Source organism: Azolla caroliniana, unplaced genomic scaffold, assembly GCF_043228905.1.
Source record: "Azolla caroliniana isolate FFs.n. ecotype wild unplaced genomic scaffold, voAzoCaro1.0.p SCAF_1, whole genome shotgun sequence".
Taxonomy (NCBI): Eukaryota; Viridiplantae; Streptophyta; class Polypodiopsida; order Salviniales; family Salviniaceae; genus Azolla; species Azolla caroliniana.
The window spans coordinates 34,574,000-34,597,845 of NW_028230436.1; the positions used below are offsets into that span (position 1 = coordinate 34,574,000).

The window sequence follows — 23,846 nt, forward strand, 5'->3', positions numbered from 1 at the left end:
TGTGCTAATGAAAGATATTGCTTTCACTCTAAAACTTATTATCAATGTTTTCGGTTCATTTGGGGCTTTGCAATCACTTTTTACAATGTCATAAGTGCACGACACAATATCAAGATTTCTCGAAGAAAGGAACTTCCATTTCTCTTAAATAATGTTGAGTACATTGAAGCTAGGTTGAAGATCCTTGAAAGAACCTTACAAATTTATGAGGTGATTAAATCTACATGTGACTATGTATTGGGAAGTATAACATAAAACTTTACAGTTGTAATTCTATGTTCACCTCATGCATGTTTGGATTTTCAATCATGTAAACTTGACTAGATGGTCATGGTTCGAGAGAGACTTACAATGGTGGGACACACTTGTACCTAAAGAGTGAGGGTTATTAGTGTTGCCTATATTTAAATTTAGGAAATTCTTTAGTGATGAGCTAACCAACTACCTTGAAGCGAAAAACACACTACAAGTAAATATCTAAAATTAACAAATTGAAATATTCATATGAATATGTTGGAATTGATGCCAAGCACCTAATGCGACAACCTCTTGGTTCATAGCCTTATCTTGGAATGTTCTCTGAGTGTCATGGGAAGAAGGATGAAATTTAACCTCTCATATTTTCTTCTCGTATGAAGTTTAAGTTCTCACACTTAACTAAAGAATGTAATATATAACAAGTAATACATGTATATATATTACATTGGCAATCAAATAATTCTTATGCATATACACAAACACATATATTGTTTTTTATGGTTAGCATAGACGTTCACAACAATGTCAAGATTTTACGACCACCCTCCAAAATTGTGGAACATGTATCTTTCAATAGGACCCATCCTAATAGCATGGAAAAATTTACATTTGAAAATCCATTAACATTTGAGTATACCCAAAACATATATGCACTAAATATGTTTGTAGAGAAACTTCCCCAAAATAATTTTGTATATATGTACAATATATATTTGTTTTGGATTGGAATTCTAGCTACTTGCCCATTCATTAATGCTCGTCAAAATAAATGAGCATGTGCGTAGTGAATATCAATTACTTTTCATTCGATGTCCACTGACACTTCTTCTTTTCATTTGTATGTCCTGGGACAATGTCGAAGACCTTGCATAGGTGGGTGATTGTCAGATGTCAACCTCAACATGCCCTTGTTATGTCGAAGTGCTAGCAAGTTTTAATTTAAGCTTTGATTTGTACATTTCATATAGAAACAACTTTCCAAGGATGGGTAAACCTCCCTTTGAAGCGTGTCACAACCTTCAAAGGTAGTCATTGTTTTGGTTTTCTTGATAGTTTGACTCCGAGCTTGCTAACAAACAAGTTGACACTAGAGACTTTGATGACACCTTGGCTTGACATTTTATGTAGGGATGGATGAAACTTTTATTAGCATTAAAATGAAAACTTGTTCAATCCGCAATTTATATGAAAACTATGGGTTGCACATACTTGAGGAACTAAGAGAATAATCTAAGACATCAACTATTGGTGTTTATTTAGATAGCATAATTTTTTAAATATATAGTTCAAAATGCCCCCAAGAATACACCATCTTTTGTTGTAGAATTTTAAAACACAATCAAGAAAGAGGTCGACTTTACCAATTGTTCAATTTTAATAAGAGAGATGAAACAACCCTTATTATTGATGATAAAACAACTAACTGCTTTACCATCTAGTCGGCCATCATCAACTACGTGATCGATACACATCATCATTTAGGAAATTGACTTTTTGCAACTAAAAGATTCTCGTTAGTTTTTGGAGGATTTTGAATTCAATGTCTTAATATAGTTAAGCGTAGCACAATCAACTTTGACAATGGTAGAACATGAGGAGTTATGTAGATATGTCAATGTCTATTGAATGTCAAGCTTTTGTTCCACATAAATGGCTACTCTTGCATCGTGGAGTTGCATTCTATTTTAGAGTGACAAAGTTTTTGCGTTGTTTCCATGTTTGACCCCTTATGTTTATAGCAATCAAACACATGGACATTGATAGCATGCTTTGGATGGCACATGAAAACGTATAGTAAGGAACTCAAATAGTCAAATTCCCTAATGTATGAATTTACACGACACATCCCTTGTAAATTCAGATTGAAAAAATAAAAATGCAGAAAGGAGCAAAAAGAAATTTGAGCATAGAACAATTGCGAAGGATACCAAAGGAAACCCCATGATGAGATTAATGGCCTATAATTGCTTGGACATAGAGAAATGAGCGATTTAATGTAAACCTGTGCACATGTATGTAGAGGGTTTGGCCAAGGTTTAACCAAAGCCTTGACATGATGATGTTCATAGAGAGATAAATCAAAGCAGGTTGTTTGATTTGCTAGAGCCAAACAATAAGTTCTCATAGGATGGGATGCTCGAGGAATTAGTTTGAAGGCATCAGGCGGAGTTCTTCCTTTTTTCATGTAGCTGAACTTTTGAGCCAAGGGGCAGGGAGACGAACAAATGCATGTGAAGAGCATTGACACTTCGATCGGAATTTGGAGCCATTGGCTGCTAGCAGCCCAAAATTCAATTGATGAGGAGGGTGTTGGAAAGAATGTCCACGAGAAAACAACAAAAGTTCTGAAGACACTTTTGGAAGGTTTGTCCAAAGAGACTTTTCTTTTCGCCAAATAAAAATAAGAAAGAAACAGAACAAATCTATTTATTATTCGAAAACAAACAAAACTAAAGAAATAAAAGTAAATGCTTTTATAGCTATTTTATTCATTTATTTTCGAAGAGGGTGCGGATAATTATTGGAGTTGAAAAGATGGGAGAAGTAAAACGAAATATATATATTTTCAAAAATAAATTGGAGGGCCGAACCCAATTTCTTATTTTTTTATGAATATATCTGGGAAGTTAAAATCAATAAATTTAAGAACAGAAAAGATCAAACAAATGGATAAATTAAATAGAAAATATATAACTGCGCTTTTTATTCGAAAACGAGAAAAAGAAAAAGAAAAAGAAAAAGAAAGAAAAGAGATGTAAATATGTAAAGAGAAGAAAAAGGAGTGGAGTCTTTCAAGAAATAAAGAAGTTGGAATTGTTTTTATTATATATCTTATATGTACATAATATTATTAGTAATAAAATAGTTTAAATATTAATTCTTATTTTTTTCGTTTTCTGGGCTGAAAATAAAATACAAAAACAATAAATAATTGAAGAGAAAGAGCATCCATCCGAATGCCGAAAAAAGTGTCCCAAGAAAAAGAGGCCACATAAAAGAGGCTTACCTTACCGCCAAATGTAGAGAGAGAGAGTTTAGAGAGAGAGAGAGCTATACAAATAAAGACAAAAACATAATGCAATTAATTAATTAATTAGTTTAAATAAATAAATAAATATATAGCTCTTTTTCTTTGTGTGTTGTGTTGTGTGTCTATGTATGTATGTATATGCTTTATCTCTCCTCCCCGTTCTTTTTCTACGCTTAAATCATTCATATTTTCCAATGAATGAGAGCGACCCTCTCTCTCTCTTCTTTTCTTCCTCCAAATTTAGATAGAGCGCTATACATATATGTACATACATACATACATACATATATCATTCATTATAAGCTTAGCTCACTCTTTGCCTCAACAGCCAATCTTCTCATCCTCACTACTACGTCTTTCAATTTATTCTTAATCCCCACCCAAACAGAGCGGTCCCCGTCATCTGATCACTGCTATTTGATTTTGTAATCACAGAAACAACCCCCTTATAACCAGACGAAAGATTGACTGAATAATTAACACGACTCAGATGCTTATGCATCTATTAATTTAGATGGAAAAAAGCCCACAGTTCCTTAGATCCAGAATTAGTTTTACTCATAATATCCATTTGTAGAGCTAACACGCAACCTCATGTAACTGTAACAGAACCTGGGGTCCTTAATAATGTAATTAAGCCCACTAATCAGGCCAACACAGAACATAACAGTTACATATATATATATACATACATATATATATATATATATATATCTTGCGTCTTGATGTGGTCAAGCTACCAAAGTCCATTCAATTGAGCTACGAGAACATACAAATCACAGGGAAATACTTGGTCGTATGGTGGTCTCCATGTTGCAGTGAGGACGACATCTCATATTGTGGGAACAGGCTAGGGTTAGGGTTAGGGTTAGGGTTAGGGTTTGGGATTGGATCCATGGATGGCGAGCAAAGGCCAGCGGGGCGGCAGGGGGAAGCCACACCAGCGAATGCCAGCTACAACCAGGAGGTGACGTCAGCCGCCATGATCCATGGGTACAACCATGGTGCTGGTACCGCCTCGCTCGGGCCTGCCGGCATAAGGCCGGTGTCCGGACAGGCCGGTAGCTATACAGCAAACCTATACAACCACATGGCAGGGACAGCATTTCCGGACGCGGGGATGAAGAAGAAGAGGGGACGGCCTCGGAAGTACGGGCCCGACAGCCGTCTCGCGTTGTCGGTCTCCCCGAACACTCCGGGCGCGGCCGTGATCTCGTGTCCGTTCTCGCCCAATTCCGAGAAGCGAGGCCGCGGCCGGCCGCCTGGTTCCGGCAAGAACCAACAACTAGCTGCTCTAGGTACCCTCACTTCTATACCACATTGTGGTGGGCAACCACGGAAACCCCAGCTTTGGCTAAGAATTCATGATTAATAAGCATGCCATTTAAGTGCTTCATTGAGCATTCCATAATATATCATACCCACCCTTCCATGGTCTTTTTAGGTGACTTAGTGACTAGACCAATTCAGATTGTCTGTGTGCATTTTAGGTGAATTCATGTCTAGGCTCTGAATGGGTTTGGCACCAAAAACCCCACTGACATGTTTTTTTTTTTTCTCTTTCCTTTACAAATAGGTCCGAGTTGCCTAACAATTTACTGGTGATTTTTATGCAAATTTAGGTGAACTGATGCTAGGCTCAATTGGTGTAGGATTCACACCTCATGCACTTACTATTGCAGCTGGAGAGGTAGGATGAATGGTCACATGTACGTCCTTTACATTTCTTATGCATGCATGTATGATTGTATGCATATGGTATGGTATATGGTATACGGTATGGTATGGTGTGTATGTATGTATGTATGTATGGAAATGTGTGTGTGTGTGTGTGTGTGGGTGTGAGTGTGAATGTATGTATATGTAAATGTGTATCGAAGTGGCGAACGAAAAGGTAGTCAAAACGGTTCGAAAGATTTTGTTGTGTCTTGAACAAGGACGTCTACTTGGGATCTTGCTTCTTGGTGTGTTTTACAATCAAGGAATTTTGCTTTTGAACACTTTGTGGGATGGTGTGGTCAAGCTGATGAAACCCCTTCTTTATCTACTCTAGGCTTCTCCAAGTACAACACTTTTATTGCAGCAAGTTACCAACTTTTTACAAGGCATAGTTGTAAGCTAATGAATTCAGAAAGCTTTTTTTGGGGGGGGTCTTTAGCTTTATACCACATGACCATGAATCCTCTGCCACTGCCAAAATAGTCAGCGTATCCATAGAACCCATTGTGGGGACCCTAACTGCTGCACTAGATCTGGCCATGTAAAGGTTTCAGTTGGATGATCTCTTAAAGTTTTTCACATCTCTCCTGACAATGGGGAACACGTTTGTGCCCTGTTTTTGGAATGTGTCTAAGTGACATGTTGTAAAGGTTCTTGGTAGGGTTTCACATTAGAATTGTGTTTATGTATGTATTATGTGCTTCTTTATGTGGTAATCATATTTATGGTGTAATTTGATTTTGCTTGCCATTATGTACAGGACATAGCATCTAGAATTATGTCATTCTCACAGCAAGGCCCTAGAGGAGTATGCATTCTATCAGCAAATGGAGCAATTTCTAATGTTACCCTCAGGCAGACATCGATCTCGGGCGGAGCTGTAACTTATGAGGTCTGACTTTGTGGAAGCCAGTGTTAATTTTGGAGCTAAGTAAGACTTTTTGTGCTTTATATACTGATGATAATGAGAACCAATGACTCTTTCTCTCCAGGGGAGGTTTGAAATCCTTTCTTTATCGGGCTCGTTTCTTGTGACGGAATGCGGCGACGGCACACGGAGCCGCACGGGCGGGCTGAGTGTATCATTAGCAGGGCCAGATGGTAGAGTTATAGGAGGCAGTGTAGCTGGAGCTCTAATAGCAGCTACTCCGGTTCAGGTAACATGTGTGTGTGTGAAACCTATGTGTATGTATGTTTGTTTGCATGTGTGTGTGTATGTATGTTTGTATGTATGTAGTTTTGGATATTATACATACACTCACAGGAGAGCATGCATGCTCCATTGTGATGCAGATAGTTGTGGGCAGTTTCTTGAACACTTTCAAGAAACTACAACCCAAACCAGCCAAATTACAACCGAGTCCTAGCTTTATACCTAGGCCACTTACGGACTTATCAAAGACATTTAATGCTGATGGCGATAAATCAATGAATGATGGGGAAACATGTGGTCCAAGTCTCCATCATGGCATAGATGGTGCCATTAGCACTAATAGTGACTCATCAAAGGTAATTCTAGCTCATTATGCAACCTAATATTGAAGTCTTCGTATCATCTATAACAATTCAAAGTTGTTTTTGGCAGGAGTACAATGTTGACTAATTTCAAAAACAAAAGATCACTAGTGTACCAATAGCTTTAGGTAGATGTATGCATTTCGCTTTTGGATTTCATAGATTAAAGGGAGCCTAATGAGCTAAACTTTACAATGTAATGGTATCATTTATCTTGATGGGGATGGGCTAGAATTTACCATGTGATGTTAGTTTTATCTTGAAGGGAATGAGCTAGAAATTGTAATCCTACGTTCTTTTCCTTGACGGGGAAAGAAACCTCGAGCAAGGATGAACAACAAAGGGCACTTGATATCCCGACCTCTTGCTTAGATGCAAATACACATGAACCCCCATATAATGTTTTAGCCCTTTGGGGTTTACTGGCACTTAGAACTAATTTCTTGAGTGTGTTATTCTCAATACATGGCACTCTCTCAAAATTTCACATGCTGATCATCGTAAATCGAATTGTATTTTTATTCCCTATGTACCATAGCTTTGCAATTATACTAACTACTTTCAAGGTCAATGTCAACACTTGTTCACATCGACAAATGTGCTAGACCTACACATTGTTCCACAAACATGACACTATTACCTATACAGAATTGTCTTTGAGATGTGGCTACCATATACTACTTGATTGATATCTTTATGATTCATTGTCTCCATAAATCATGATAGAAATTTGGATTGCAAATTTAAGATATTAGCAACATTGGATATGAAAGTGATAGATTTAGCTTAGACATATTTGTTGCCATGTCGTCAAAGTTACCATCCATTGGGAAGTGGAAACTAGAAGTTTTGGATTGATTTTGGACAATTTCCTTGAAGAAAATTTTTATTTTTTTCAAATGGTTAGCAAATGTGAGTTGAAGGTGACCATTGATTTATGGAAGAAGAGCCCAACTTCCCACTACAGACGCAAAAGAAACCAACCCTTAGAAGGTTAAAAACCCACCCAATAGGGACGGTTAAATAACACCCCTATAGCTTTACAATGGAAGCCATTTGGAACATGCATACCCCAACTAAGACCAATGGTTTATTTAAGGGCTAGGAAACAATAGTTTATATTCTCTTCCTTACGGATTCAATGTCACAATCTTGGGCTCAATATTTGCATGTAAAGCTATTCTTGTTAGATTAGCGTTAAAGCAATAAACGGAGAATGAGCCAAGGTAATAGAACACTAAACCCTAGTTAGAGGTAGACAAATGTATGATAAGGAGGAGGTGCACATATTAGTGAACACAATATATATATATATTACTTGTCTTTAATAGAATGGTCGGGTACAATCACACTTTGTATTATTTCAGAGTGAGCAGAGAATCACAATGCCTTAATTGATAGTGAGAAAAGTGTGATGTTCCATGAAGGCCTTTGACTCTAGGTAGAACTATGTTTCCCAAACATAAGCCTTTGGCTCTTCCCTATAGGCCAAACATAAGTACGCGTCCACCCATCCCCTCCATTGGCCAACCTAATTTTGCTAGTTTTGGAGAGGCTACAAGTCTTTGAGAATCCTAGTAGTGTTCCAAGTCTTGGTGCTTATTTCTTGGGATTTCCAAATAGGGAAATTCATAGTGTTGGTGCCCAAATAATCAGGACCAAAGCTTGGCATGCGTGTGTGGACTTAAAAGAGGTTGTGTTGGCTGGGAAATGGTTATGGAAGAGAGGACACATTGATATAATAGTGGTTATTATTGTCATTAGCTTTGTAAAGAGGTCTAGACTATCATAATGGAGAGAAGAAGAACCACCACCATTATCTTTGTCAAGAGGTCTGCGCTATGGTAACGAAGCTAGAAACCACGACCAATACCCTCAAGACATCATCCACCAATGCTTTCATGAAATCCATGGGATATTGATTGAAGATCTATTACACCATGCTTCAGAGTGTTGTTGGTCGCTTTTCTCATTTGCAACATGATCATCGTGGTCATGAACACTCCCCACTTAGGACTGAGGCAATTTTATACGTTGTTATACTAGAGTCATTCTAACTTGGTCATTGCCCTTTGATGGGATCAAGGAAAGGGCACACTTCCTGATGCATTTTCCAACAAAGAGTCGATGTAATGGAATGTAAATGAACTGAATTAGTGGTCATCGGTCCTATTAATGTTAAACGAGCCCAAATTAGTGTAAATGAGCCCAGATCAAGGTGTTGCACCTTTTGGCTGCATGGTATACTGAATGTTCTCTTATGGGCATCATATTAATTTTTTTAAAGAGTGGCTTCATCATCTCTATCAATACTTTAGTCTTGAACCTTGGGCACAAGCCCATGAGGACTCTAATGGCAACTATGTTATGTTACTCGTATATTTCCCACTTCTCTATACATTGGCCATCATTGCCTACTTCTCGTAGATCTTGTTCTTTTGTTGGTAGCTCCTACAAGCACTTCCAAACTTCGTGCATTCTATTTCCCTTTTCTTTCCCCATGTCCAACTTGCTTAAAACAAACACATCTCTTTGCTGGAAATGATCAACCTAACACGATAATCGTACGAAATTGAGTAGAGGAAAGAATGACCTATAATGCAAGTTCACAATGATAATACAACAATGTATAGAAAGAGGTACACAACAAGGAATCGATAACAATGTACCTTGGATTGAAATTGGATTGTGGATCGACTTTCACCGTCATTCTCTTGGTTGATAAATGGATTGATTCATGACGGGCTCTTTTATGCAATTTATTACACAGGTCAGAGCTCCCTCCACATAATTGGCCTTTTTATAGTGTCATTGCACTTACGAACAACTCATTCAATCTCCTTATCGCTTATGGATGTTCTTCTCCCCATTTAAATTTCCTCCCCTTTTTGAGCAACCCATTCATTTATTTCACCAATAGAACTAATAAGTATGATTATTTTAAGCATCCTCTTAGTTCCTTTGACTTTATATCAAACCTCCAATGCTAACAACAAATTGTCATGTGACAACAACCAACTCTAAAGCGGAAGATCCACTCCATGATACAACTAAGAACCCGATTGATGACCCACTTGAGCACCCAATTTATTGCCCGATCTATGACCTCATTGAAGTTGAAGCTTACATGTGGTTGTGTTGGCAAATAACATAGTTGAAAGCTTTGCCCACACCTCATTTGGCATCTTCACATCTTGGATATATGCTAGCATTTGATTGTCATCCCACATGGTTGGTGTGTGTCAGGTCAGGCATGGGCTTAAGGGCACCAACAATTGGTTCTTTCCCATTAGCATATTTATATTGATCTTCTCCTCTTGTCTACTTCTTCCTTGGCTCGCAACACATCAAATGTGGTGGAGCACCTCGACGTGTGAGCTATGTAACTGCACTACAATGGCAACATTCCATTTCGTCAACACTTATGAGCCAAATCTTCCTGAAGGAAGTTGTCAATTATGACACACAAGAAGTGGACAGCCTATGGTGATCACACCTTCACTTTCCAATACCATGAAAAGAACAAGAGAATATATTTCTATAGAAGATGTATATATACACATTGGAATAGACTAAATAGAAAAGTTTCATGAGTCATGCCACCAAACAGTAAAAATTATTTTCTTCAAGATTGGGAAGATTACTCTGAAACTATAAAAATACTTGAAAGCAAATCAACTATAATCGGCACAACATAAAAAGGAGAGTGCTTGGTTTATATAGAATTCTTGTGGAAGTTACTCATAGAAGTTAGGAAGAATCTAGAATGAATGAGAGAGTGGTTTGGATAGTTAAGGTATCCACTTCATTTAATGCAAAGGCATCTCCCATTCATAAGGTCAATGGTGAGCTTCAAACACACAAGTCCCAATGAGTACCCATCGTAACAACTATATGTTAAGTACCCATCGTATGTTTCACTATATATGCTTCAGTGGCGTGCATCATGGACATAGAGGTTGGCTTGTAATAGAAAGAAGAGAATTGTAAAACTAAGGAAAAAGACAATTGTTTGCATAATGTGAAAAGACACGTTCATTGTAAGGTGGAATACAAGATAAGGAATAAGCTCCTCCGAAGAGTTCTTCTTCTCATATAGTCTTCCACCCTCTTTCTCTCTATTTCTAGATTAGGGTTAAGCTATTTAAACCTTCAATAATCACTTATATGAATGTAATTAAATTAATTAATGGAATCATAGTTATTCTCTTCATTTTTTTCATTACACTAAAGTGTTTTGATTAAGTGCTTAGGTAGAGTAAGTTCTCCCTTAGATAAACAATTGTTATGAGAGAGGTTAACAAAGTTTGTTCATGTGGTTAGCATGATCATTAGTAGCTTAGGATAGGTTGACAAATATTCTCATTGAGGTAAAAAAAAATTAGGTTAGATGGTTGTGGTGTATTACAAGAGAGGTTAGCAAAGTTCATTCATGTGATTAGCATGATTATTAGTAGCTTAGCATAGGTCGACAAATATTCCCACAGAGGTGAATAAAAATAGGCTAGATGGTTGTTTCGTCTTATACACATCCTCAATGAAGACACATAACTCCATATGAGATTAGGACATGTGTTCAATGTTACCCATCTTGGGTCAACACATCTACTCTAAGGCCAAAAATGTAAAAGCATAAGTCAATCACCAAAGAATTGAACATCCTTCTCTTACGGGCATTGGCCATAGAATGCCCCGTGGTAAGTTTTATTGTAGTATTCTATGGTCATGACAGTAACATACTTCCCCTCTTTACTTTATCCACATGTATAGAATACTATAGTAAAACTTACCACAGGATATTCTATGGTCATGCCCATAAAATCTTCATACACTTAGAGGTGGTTAATGGAGGGGATACTCCATTGAAGCAAACCTTCAAGACATTTTTATCTCTTTGACAACAAACCCCTCCTAGTGATCATCATCATCGACATAGCCTTGCTTATGCAATCCATGGGGAAATCAAGAAAATCTCTTCTTAGAGGCTACAAATCCTTGAGCTTCAACATAATCAAATCAAAGTGGTATCTGGCTCTTCAAGAGACAAACATCCAATGAACACAATGACGAAAGAGTTCCACATAGTCACAACTCAGAAAAGAACTCAAGAATGTTAGAGCAACGTAAATGAGTGGTATGTCACTCTTGTTGAGCCATCATTGAATAGTTTCAAGCTCCTTCGTTGGCTACCTCTTCAAAAACCGTGGTCCGTGAGCATGACTCCATAGATTCCTTGTGATAGTTTTACATTTATTTTATCTTGGCCCCTTTCACACCAAGACACAATTTTGTACACTTCTTGAAGCTATTTTTGTGATTTGCTTTATCCCATTTAGTCACATTGGATCTAGTTTATTAAACCATCATCCAAGAGTTTCAAAATGTCTTCTTACACAAGACGGGCTTGGGAAGAATTGTCACTTCCTTTCCATCTATTTTGTATTTTGTAGCTGATATGCCTTTTCAAAACTAATGGAAGGATATGTTATTTGGAGGAAGAAAAAAAAAAGAGTTTCAAAATGTCAAGTTGGCTACATGTTTGAAAAACACAAACACCACTTTGCAGTTTTCTTTTTGTTTTAATTTGTTGCCCCTACAATGCAATTCTGTATGCTTATTGAAACCACTTCTACTATTTTTTGTCTATTGGTTATCTTTTTTCTCCGAGGACCGTAAGAAAGTTTATCTCTCTTTCTATACATACATTATTACATATATACACTACCTATATTCAAACATGCACATCATAATCATTCATTCACAAATGCATGCACCATCTAAAATAAATTACAACATCATGACCCAAAACGCAATTATCATGACCTAGCACTAGCCTTTATATATTTTACTTTGTTCAAAAGTATTGACATTTAGTGTTCATAAGAAAGAATGTGAACCGAATAGAAAGTGAACGGAAACCATAGGCAATAGCTACAAGCCTACAACACAATATCAGCAAGTGGTCTGTCTCATGGAAAAAAGAGTAGAGGAAATTTCAAAATGAGGAAAATAAGTCAAACTTGTGTTGGTTTCTTCAAAGAGTGGAAGCATATTGAGACAAAAATTTTAAATGGAGTTAAACTTTACTAGTGGCAATACATTTGCCGAACAAGACAACATTTACATGTAAGAGTGATCACATTGCTTAATGCAAACATATAAAAAATTTCAATCTAACTTAATGTAACTTGGATGAAGCCAAGAAATATATCAAGAAAATGACACTTCTATGAAGAAAAACTAGATATCACCAAATTGAATGAATCATTAGCCTGGGAAAGTTCTTGTGCATATGTGTATGGTGATGACTATGAAAGGTTTAATGGCGATGCATGTGATTGTAAAGATAAGTAATATGCATCTCTATCTATCATCATTTACGGATATCACAAACGCGTGGAAAGCTAAAACCTAAAAAGAGTTTGTTCAATTGTATTTTATAACAGGTTCAATCAAATTCTTTTATATATTAGAAAGTAACTTCAATATTCATACCACTCATGCTTTGTACATTGCTAATTTGTTAATGACCGCCTTAGTAAATACTTAGCCTTTCCAACCTCTCGATAAATGTACAACTTAGAATTTGTTTTATACACAAATAGTTTTATAAAAGGGTTCATGTCAAATTGGAGTAGAAGAAGGGAAAAAGTAAAAGGATTTATATATATATAGTTGAATTTTCAAACAGTGACGTTGATAGAAGGTTTTCCATCGTTTCAAATAATAGTTGCTTCAAAGCATAATATCTCGAAGTTATTGATGTCTTAAGCATCAATTAGAGAACCTTAAAGTTGAGGAGGATGAAGATGCACAAGAACCTTTGTTCAAGGCTATAAGAGGGAATACCAAATCTTCAAGTAGCATACAATCCCTAATTGAGTTTCACCTACATATTGTAAAGAGGGTGTAAACCAACAAGGCAAATACAATATTGTCATGGAGACATTTGGTTTTATATATTAGACATGGGGTATCTTCTTTTGAGGTTTTTGTAGATTTGATTTGACAAGCAGTTTGGCACTTTCTATTGTAATTGCAACACATATCATGTGCCATGCACGCAAGTCACACCGTAATTACTTATTGTGTTTTGTGTATGTGCCATTTACACTGGTATTCTAAGTCCAAGGAAAAGATGTTACACACATGCACACACATCATAAAGAACCTCAAGTAACAGTATTTGATGAGAGGTATATGCTATCATTGGGTTTTTATGATAGAAAGCTTTGAACAAACATAACTTCAAGGAGAAGACTCGAAAGGAGATTGGCAAAGAAACGAGTTAGTATAAATTGCAATTTTAAAATTTAGGAGCGCAAAACGAGAAATAAAGGTTTTCTTCATGGAACGATGGTGAGTTTTCTCTCTTTATTGGGTAAATCTAGTCCTTCTCTAAATTATATATTTTCATTGAATGGGTGGTTTATGAATGTGATCATTCTAAGTGAAGAGAACCATCTCAATACATATTATATGCCTTTATTAGAATTACTTCTAATGGGTTGCATTGATTGCTTCCATTAGGCTTTAGCCCATTGTCTAGTATTTGGAGGTAGTTGAAAATTAAAATACATTGAATGTGATAAGCGTGAATTTTATGTTTATCTCACTAAAAACCATGTTATTAACTACTTTGAAAGATAATTCAGCAATAGCCTACGTGACATGAACATTGACTTCCTTGTTTTTCATAAGCAAGGATGAGGATGATACACCCAAACGTACAGAGTGCTAGTCATGAGACAATGTAAGAAGAGCCGCGTCAAGATCAGCATATATGATTCTTTACATAAATATAACACCATGGACAAGACACATTGGTGAGCTAATGCAAAAATTACACAACTTCGAGGGATAATGTGTTAACATCCACTGATTGTAAGTTCAAGAATGGCAAATGAAAACGTGTCATTGTACGTTTTGGTTTGCATTAATGTGAAAATGGTACATTTTCCAGACAAAACAGTTCTCACAAAAGAGCTCCCCTACAAAGCACACAAAAAAGAATTGCAACTAACAATTGCAAGGGGCTTTGTCAAAGCATCTCTAGAATAACAAGGATGCGCCTTCTTTTTAACTCAATCTTTCAAGGCACTATATTGTGATGCCCAAACATCATTACTTTATTCAAGGAGACTATCAAATTGCTATAGCATTTAAATTTGAAGTATGTGAGGAATGGCGGAACACACCTATGGTGATGCAAGGGGGGAGTGGCCCAAGGTGGAACTACCAACCCCCACGTTGGTTGTTTCCTACTCACTTGCCACCCTCTCTTCGTTGTAGGCCCCAAGAGCCGACTCATACTAGGCAACATTGAAGGGCATCGCCTTAGATATAGGTAGCTTCTTACATTAAGTTAGACCGCAAGGCATTGTAAGTAGGCTCATCTTCTTTTACTTGATCGGAGGAAGACTCCCCAATGTGTGTATAAGTCTCCTTGTAGACTCTCTATGTAATAATCCTTCCTAACTAATGGGAAAGTAGCTTCATTTTGGAAAATAAATAAATAAATTTGAAGTATGTGTGCATCAAGGGCAAAGTTTGTGCATAAAATGGCCGCCAAAATCTTGAATGAACCGAAGTGTTACAACTATGTAAAAGACATGTTTAACATTCCTATTCCCTTTTATCTTCACATTTCTTTCGCAATGACCCACAAATAGAACTACAAAATATGATTTCTAAAACGATTCAGCATAGGAACATTTGACACGATCTTTTGAGAATATCTCCAACTTTTCAGGGGAAGTAATAACCATTCTTTTATGACATGAAGCGTGGTAAAAAAAAACAAGGCTTTGAGACTAAGGTAGATGGATTTCAAGAAAGTTACAAGAAAGCATAATGGGATTACGGATAGGTTTTCCATGTCATCCGTTTCAATCGAGAAAACATGCTAATAGAGTGAGAGCACTTTTTTTCACTTTAAAATGGCAAAGGTGTTTTTGATACCTTTTACCAATAACGACGAACGTTTGCAAAGAGAGCTCGCACCACTTCCAAAGAATAATACACTAATTCAATGTGAGCTAGGATGGAAAGTCACTTTGTTAAAAACAAGGCCATGAAAAAAAAAACTTGCTTGGTTAATTGTGAAGGAGGCAACTGGCAATGGCCTAAATGCGTACATATTATTGCTTCAATGAGCAGATAAAACCTATAAAGGAGTGTTTATTCTCTTCCGGAAAGCAATAAGGCTCCCTTGCACTCGTACAATGAAATTTCCGTGGGGTCAATACTAGTCAAACTAGAAACTAGTGCACATTTACACAAAAGCCCTATCCCATGAATGAGCTTTTTGTAGGATTCCAATGCATTATGATGCTATGGAGTACAGCCCTTCTATTTTTTTAATAGCTTACATCCAACTTAAAAATCATACGGTATACCTTCAGCTTTTAATGTGAAGCAACCATACCTTTTTTTGGTATTCAACCAAAAGAAGGAAGGGTGATAAACTTAGCAAGAAGCATCCTTCCAAAAAAGTTTATTTTTGTTGTTCCCCAAGGCTCCCAACCATAAATAAAAAGGAGAATTGAATCCCCTTTACTTACTTTCTGAGAAACCATTTGTATGCAAATTTGATGCTTGGATCATTTGGGCTCTTTATCGAGGAATCCATGTGTCAAGAGCCGAGGCTCAAACTTTAACTATGATAATAGAAGGAAATTTACCAAAACCACAAATGGATAGAATGTGACCATCTTATGTAACCATTGGGATTCAATGAGCACAATAATCTCATTATTTTTATGAGGCTCAACATTAGTAAAAAACATGGACTGATGATTGCTTTGTTTTTCAGTAAAGTTTCCTTGGTTGCAACATCACAAACTAAAAATGACATTAAATTTTGATTCATATGTATGATGGGAGGATACAAAACATTTTCCAGAGCTACATTTTGACATATCGTAAACCCAATGCAAATTTTAATGCTTCCAAAGAGGTTCTAAAAAGATTACACGGTTGTAAAACTAGTTGTATAAAAAATAAAATGCTCATGCCTACACGCTGATTTATTGTTTTAGACCATTTTCAAAAGAAGAGCCAATTTTTAATTATCTACACAGCAAAGATCAATGAAGTGGTTTAAAATACGATTTGATTATGGTCTTGGCATTCATAATGGGTGGATTATGAAGAGATTACTAAGATTATATTGACTTACAATAGTGGATTAAGCAAATCATGACGTGCTTACAAAGTACATTGATAAGAAGAGATTAACGAAGAGTTCAGAATGAAATAAGTGAGTAGAGAGAATATTAATGAAGGGGTTGGAATGAATTTGAGTAGATTACGAAGAATGTTAACATTGATAAAGAGACTATAACAATAATCCTTCTCGTGCATCAGGAGGATTGATCAAACCACGATTAATGCAGAGTTTAAATAATATAATCAAGCAGTTGATCAAGAGTTTTTTAAAAGAATGCAAACTGCATTTCTTTCAAGATCTTGCTAGTACCTATTTCCATTTCAGGATATTATTTAAGTCTGCTCTTCAAAATTAATTGCTGTTTTCTGGATGCTACCGTCAGAATAAGGTACATACATACATATATATTATCCAATATATGTGATTCTATGTGATAATACACAGCCATTAAATCCTAAATCCCAATGGTTAGATATGAGTACTATAAGAGAACGATCTCATGGGATTCTGAACCTGGCCACAAGTCAAAAATAATAATGCAGAAAAACTAAAGAACCAATTGAGGAGATATTTTGGTGGTTCAATCAATGACCATTCACTTGGTTGTATAAATTTTAACATCATTACAAAATGAATAGATCTCATGAGACAACATATAAAGAAAGCAATGAACCTTGTATATTGTATAAGTAATATTTACAAGAAGTCTGGTTTTTGTCTGTTTTCTTGTACATAGCTAAAAGACATGGCCATCTATCCCCTCTTTTAGCATATTTGATTTATAGCAGCACTTTATGGCTGGTCATGACAACAGAAAGGAAAATATAATGTCGGTCTGTACATGGTTACAAAATGTAGAGGATGAGGCCATTCAATGCTTTGTTAACTAAATAACCCTTTACATTAACTGAAATGGGTGGAGCTATATGGGAAATGTGCACCCAAAAAAAGAAAAAAAAAATGGCTGTGTTGGAATGATCCAGAAATCCTTATGTTATAAATAGGATTTGATCACGCCAAGACTATAGAGAAACTAGAGAAAGTTTCCGAGTGAGAATTTAAACCTTGTTCCTTGGGTACGCTAATTATGTAACTTAACATGGGGCACAGAGGTAATATTACTTCAAAAATCCTAAGTCATTTATTATGAATAGGATTTAATCAAGCCAAGACTATATAGAACTAGAGAAGGTTTCCCAAATATGTTTCCAAGTGAGAATCTGGACTTCGTTTGTTGGGCATTAGACGATGTTAACATAGGGCAAAGAGGTATTTCACTTACTTTAAGCATGCTTTGACCTATTTCTCTTCTCACTGCTTCCAGAACTTTGGAATCTACAGCCATTCCCGATGCGTCAGTGACATAGAAAACGTTTAAAGCTTTCTTGTCTCTCGTAGAGACATCAGCTCTTGCCACAGAGAGGCCATGTTCTCGAAAGATTCGAGTCACATCAGATAACAAACCCACTCTGTCATTTGTGCACAATTCAAGTCTTATCCCCTGCACATTTCAACCACGACAATATGAATGCCATGAACAAACAATGTACATCTTGTAAAAACTTATGCATTATAACTGACTGCAAATATACTAGAACAAGGGAAAAAATCTCAATACATCCCTACTTTGTTGGTTACTTGTAAGATACCCCCCCAGTCTTCCCAGATATTACAAGAATACCTTTCGGTGGCACATCCTACTAAATTCCTACAAATCTGTAATATTGCCTCATAGCCCCTGAACATTAAACTCCAGTCCAATCTTGGAACTCACCAGAACAAAATGAACGAAACTTGACCAAAATACATACGATTCCAATTTAATTCAAGGAGTAATTTCCTACTACTTCTTAGATGAAAGGAATCACAAGCTCAATAAGTAAAGAAAATTCCACCTTCGATTACTATTTAATTGAAACTACTCAAGTTTGCAAAGTAGATATGGGAAACACAATCTGGTTGTTTATGCACTGCACACTAGATGTGAGAAACACGACCTAGTAGTTATGCATTGCAAGCCTCTGGAACACATGAAATTTCATTGTTTCTCAATCAATATATACCTCGGAAACCCGCCTTTTAATGGCTGCTCTTAGACACTGAATAACTCTCCTCCTTTCTGCTTGAGAATTGAGTGTGCAGCCATCGATGTGGCGGATGTAGTAATCCTGTACATAAAATAAACGTTAAATATAAGACATATACTCTCTAACATGCAAGAAATGAAAGAAGATAAGATAAGAACTAACTTGATAAGCTCTTTGTCCATCAGTATCAATGGCAGCATGAAAGACAACATATTCCATATCAGTCAATGTACATAGTGTATCAAACACAAGCTTAGGTCTATTTCTGCACTCTATATGAATCACAGAATAGCCCTTCTCATCACAATCTTCCACAGATATTTTTCCATTACGATCCCAATTGTCACATTGTTCTTCACCGGCGTCACCATTTCTCTCGTAATCCCTATCAGCAAACATCATCTGATGAAGCCTCCTCTCAGTGTGAGTTATAACTCCATGAGTGAAATCTGTTCTTGCACTTTTTGAGTTCTTATCTCCTTTAAGGACATTAGAGAGAGACTCTTTGATCCTATAGAGTTTATCTTTGTCTTTGATAGGTCCATTTGTTGCTTCTTCATCTGTAACATATAGAAGGCAAGCTACTCTCATGTTGTGAGTCCATAGCTCTGCGGCGACAACGTTACATCTCATTTGTGCTAATAGAGCTGAAATCTCAGACATAAGACCTGGCCTATCTCCTCCTGTTAGTTCAATTGTTGTGTGTGAATGCAATGAAGATTCTTCTAATTCAGATGGCGATAAACCTATTTGATTATGATTAATCCCCACTCTTCTTGCTGGATTAAACTCATGACTTGCACTAATACACTGGATCAAAAAAATATAGGTTGATTTAATATACACCAAAATTGTTTTATTTCATATTCACAACTTGTGACAAAGATAAGAAGCTTCGATGGAACATAAATCTGAAAGATAATGTACAGAATCAGAATCAGAATATTTCGAAACAAAAGTGAAAGCTTTAATGTGAAAAGACTTGAATATTAGTGCAGCAGAAATTAGATTAGTAGATTAAAAGAGAAGTTTATACATTGCAGAATCATGACAAAAATACTTCAATTTTATGTGAGCCAGCAGATTAAATTACGGATCAGAAATCTGGGAGATGTACCGATGATTGATTATATCACACAAAGCATGCTATGTGAAGAATTTATATGGAGAAGAAACAGTCGTTGAAAGAAAGATAATTACTTATATCATACAAAGGATGCTATGTGTGAATATTTTATATGGAGCACAAAGCATCGTTGAAAAAAGATAATTACTTTATATCATACAAAGGATGCTATGTGTGAAGAATTTATATAATAGTGAGCGGAAACAGATATGAGAAAAGATATTGATGGAGAAGAGACAAGCTGTCTAAATCAGTACATAAATTACTGAATTGAATCATCGAAAGCACTTTGAGTTTTGATGGGAACAAAATTAAGTGGATCAAGGAGACACGAAGTCAGTGGTGTAAATCAATACAGAATATAACTGCGAGAAGAAAATCATGGAGCAGAAAGGAGTAGATGTTCTTAGATTAGACATCACTGACCTTCTCGATTAAGCTAATGGTTTCTTGATCAGTGACTTTCCTTCCGTTTGCATCTGTTACATGGAAGACTGCACAACAAACGTTAGAAACGCAGGTCTTGCTAAGGGAGACGAATAAAGAACCCAAAACAATACAAAGAAACACAAAAAGAAAGAGAGAGAGGGGGGATACAAAGAAGAGCGGCGAAAGAGAGAAGAAGAAGAGACCCAGAGTAGTTTTTACCATCCATAAACCATCCGCCGTCTGATGAAATGAAAGCCTTAAGTATTCTGAGATCTAGATCTGTCAAGATCTGAACGATTTCAAGCAAAATTCCATGTCGATTGGAGCTATGGACCTGCATAAGATTAAGAAGAGAAAGACGAAAACATGTTAAAAAGAAGAAAATAGGAAGGAGTAAGAGAGAGAGGAGAAGGAAGAAAACAACGAAAGAAGGAGTCCATTCAAATTACTAACAGGAAAAAGAAAGGCTAAAACACATTAGGAAACGAAGAAAAAAAAGGAAGAAAGGAAGAAGAAAGCCATTAGAGCTTAACATTGATCAGACAATACCTTGAATAGCGTAGCCGTTTCACTTGAGCTATTATCGACCATGATTCTGCCGAAGGAGAAAAGGATAAGATCAGAAGGTTGTAAATGCCACCGGATTGACAAATTGACACAGAAAGATAAATCAACAGCTATCAATCAGAGTAAAGACATGCAAATGCATTAAACAAAAAAAGAAAGAAAACGGAAGAGAGAAAAGAGGTGTTTTTCATACCTCGGAGGATTCATTCGCCACACGAACTTCTGATACTCATCAAAGCCTGCTTGGGAGGACTCCATGGCCACAGAAGGAGGAGGAGGAGGAGCACAGTGCGCAGTGCGCAGTGCGAGAAGGTATAAGACCACTGTACTGAGCTTTACGTTGCAGAAGGAAACGTGGTATGTATGTAAAGCAAGCAAGGGAAGTATATATTACGAAGGGGAAGGAAGAAAACGGGGCGCAATATCGAAATAACGAAGGATTCGAAGGAGGAGGAGCGGATGGATGGAAGGGAAAATGAAGAGAACTCGGAGAGCGGTGTGGAGGAAGGAAGACGCACAGCACAGGCAGAGACAGAAGAAGATCAGGTGCGGGTTCTTTGAAGAAGAAGAAGAAGAAGAAGAAGAAGAAGATCAGTCAGGTGCGGGTTCTTTGAAGAAGAAGAAGCAATGGCTGTAGAGAGGAGCAGTAGCAGCAGTGATAGAAGTAGTAGTACATTGCGCGCACAGAGGCAGGCAGGCAGATGACTGTTATTTGAATTTCCCAAAGGAAGAAAGGAAGGAAGGAACACTGAGAGTCTCTGAGAGATAGAGAGAGAGAGAGAGAGAGAGAGAGAGAGAGAGAAGATCTGAGAGAGAAGGCCCTGCGCAGCATGCATTTATTGGGGCGAAGACGACGACGTCTTAATTACCGCCGGCGGGGGTGCCACGTGGCCACCTCCCTTTTTGTTCTCCCGATCCCGACATATCTCTCTCTCTCTCTCTCTCTCTTCCTTTTTCTCTTTTTTTACAAAAAATAAAAGAATTTAAATAAATAAACAAAGTCATTCCTAGTCCGCTCCAGCCGTCAACGCTCTTCATTGACTGACTATATATCTTATCTGTCGGAGGAAACGTCGCTCTCCAAAACCGCCAGCCGTCAGCCACTGTCGTCGTACCTACTTCGTCTCTATAATATCACTCCTCCCTCTCTCTCTCTCTCTCTCTCTCTCTCTAGAGCTCTTTGTTTTGTCCCAAACACCGAACCAAAAAGGAGATCGTTGTTTAAAACAAGTCAGTGCAGAAACCTTCTTCTTTTTTATTTTAAAGGACAAAAGATGGTGGAGTGTATGGTGGTGGTGGGGGGGGGGGGGTCAATATGTGGAAAATGACCAAAATCCAGCCCCTTGGGCACTATCCGTCGGTCGGTCCAAAACAGTCTGTTTGTGTGGATGGATGGATTGACCAAAGACCAACCGCCCCATGCCCACAATCCGTTTTCCTAAATGGCCACTCGAAACTATAACCTCCCCGAGAAGGAGATGGGCGGGGGGACACAATTTACAAGGAGATTAAACCAAACTTTCTAGGGGGTTGTAACTTGTTTACATGCAATTCTATAGTACTATATATATATATATGTAATAATGTATGTATGTATGCATAATTCCTTTCTATCGAATTTGAGTGAGTTTTATCATTAAACATTTTCTGTTTTCGTTGTTCTTTTTTTTAACTTAAAATTCCTGCCCTCGTCCTCCCCCTTCCACCTTCCAAGGCGTGCTTTTGGATGTCACCTTCATTTTTCCTCCCTTCTTGTTTACGTGCCATACCCTGGCCCCGCCACGTGGCATGCACATTCGTTTCTTCCAAGCCAAGGATTCTTTTTTCTTTCTTTCTTTTCTGGCGGCTATATCAAGCCATGATGCCACGTGTCTTTTGGTTTGGTCTACATCTTCCTTTTATGTACCATTACCATCACCATGTCTCTTTATTTATGTATTTGTTTAGGTTGTTTCAAGGAAAGGGAACTTCCCCACCCAACAAGGCGCAATCAATGACCTCTCTCTCTCTCTCTCTCTCTCTCTCTCTCTCTCTCCACGGCTTTTCTTTTGGCCTCCTCTCTATTCCAATCTCACGAAACTCTGCCCGCGAACTCAATTTATGTATGTCTCCCATGTACCAATAAGTTGGTTCCACTCCTGCTTCTCTCCCAACTCTTGCTCTCAACATGCCACAATTTTTAGTGTGTCGTGTTAAACATGCTCACTCTACACCCTCTTTCTAATGTATGTCAACCATTGTACTCTACGACAAAGTCCTTCCACGAGGATGTTCCGTTAAACCCCCCACGTGCTCATTGTGTAGCGACAAGCACATCCACACTTGTAAATTACATGACATCAACTCTTTTACTTTTTTTGGCCCTGCTCATAGACCAAGTTTGCCTCTTCAAACATGTAACACCTTGAACAAGGGTATGTCATCAAACCCCATTTGTTGAATAACAACCCTAAGGACAAGTTTTGATTCACCTTTATAGTGCATGTTAATGCAACTCACAATTAATGGTAGAATGCTTGAATGTTGCATTTGTGCGTAATATCATGAATGCATTGAAATTACTTTTGACATTTATTGATTTTTATTACACAAAAAGTTGTGTTAGTCTACATGAGGATTCAGAAATCGTTTGTATAAATCCGAGATAATCTCTCTCTCTCTCTCTCTCTCTCTCTCTCTCCCCCCAATAGTGTGTATTTAAAAACATTGTTACAAGTTACAATCATTTAATCCTCTCACTTAAGGTAGATGGACATTCTCTAAAACCATCAAAAAAACTTGAATATAGACTCAAGGAAAGGATCCAAGCATGTTCCAATACCCAAAAGTGCCACATAAGAATACCTTTCAACTACCTTGAAATTAGCGAAGGTAAGGACCCCCCCTTTTTAATCACTCATTATTGAGATATTAAGCTCAACTAAGTTTAGCCATTTAGTTAAC

At 37.2% G+C, this 23,846-nt stretch overlaps 2 protein-coding genes across 3 annotated transcripts; one reads left to right on the forward strand and one right to left on the reverse strand.

The window, feature by feature from the left end:
• The first annotated feature begins 4,128 nt into the window (after positions 1-4,128).
• Positions 4,129-7,094, forward strand: LOC147870045 (AT-hook motif nuclear-localized protein 10-like). The gene is made up of 6 exons (XM_087336319.1): positions 4,129-4,587; positions 4,912-4,979; positions 5,769-5,900; positions 6,001-6,165; positions 6,302-6,517; positions 6,594-7,094. Exons 1-6 carry the CDS (start codon positions 4,185-4,187, stop codon positions 6,609-6,611), a joined length of 1,002 nt encoding a protein of 333 aa, XP_087192445.1. The 5' UTR covers positions 4,129-4,184; the 3' UTR covers positions 6,612-7,094.
• A 10,256-nt stretch (positions 7,095-17,350) lies between these two features.
• Positions 17,351-21,536, reverse strand: LOC147870046 (ACT domain-containing protein ACR4-like). 2 transcript variants are annotated; one of them, XM_087336340.1, is made up of 8 exons: positions 21,097-21,536; positions 20,886-20,931; positions 20,556-20,670; positions 20,334-20,401; positions 19,450-19,591; positions 18,944-19,341; positions 18,758-18,862; positions 17,351-18,195 (listed from the first exon to the last, which is right to left on the reverse strand). In XM_087336340.1, the coding sequence occupies exons 1-8, from the start codon at positions 21,159-21,161 to the stop codon at positions 17,839-17,841; spliced, it is 1,296 nt and encodes a 431-aa protein (XP_087192466.1). In that variant the 5' UTR covers positions 21,162-21,536; the 3' UTR covers positions 17,351-17,838. The 2 variants fall into 2 exon arrangements, with proteins under 2 accessions (XP_087192466.1, XP_087192457.1); XM_087336331.1 differs by having other exon boundaries at positions 18,944-19,591; positions 21,097-21,533.
• Positions 21,537-23,846: the final 2,310 nt, after the last annotated feature.

Coding starts and splice junctions, on each gene's coding strand:
- LOC147870045 (XM_087336319.1), top strand. CDS start 4,185: ATGGATGGCGAGCAAAGGCCAGCGGGGCGGCAGGGGGAAGCCACACCA. Junction 5,901..6,000: donor GCGGAGCTGTAACTTATGAG/GTCTGACTTTGT, acceptor CTTTCTCTCCAG/GGGAGGTTTGAAATCCTTTC. Junction 6,166..6,301: donor TAGCAGCTACTCCGGTTCAG/GTAACATGTGTG, acceptor ATTGTGATGCAG/ATAGTTGTGGGCAGTTTCTT.
- LOC147870046 (XM_087336331.1), bottom strand. CDS start 21,161: ATGGAGTCCTCCCAAGCAGGCTTTGATGAGTATCAGAAGTTCGTGTGG. Junction 19,592..20,333: donor CCATTAGCTTAATCGAGAAG/GTCAGTGATGTC, acceptor TTTTTGATCCAG/TGTATTAGTGCAAGTCATGA. Junction 18,863..18,943: donor ATGGACAAAGAGCTTATCAA/GTTAGTTCTTAT, acceptor TTTTATGTACAG/GATTACTACATCCGCCACAT.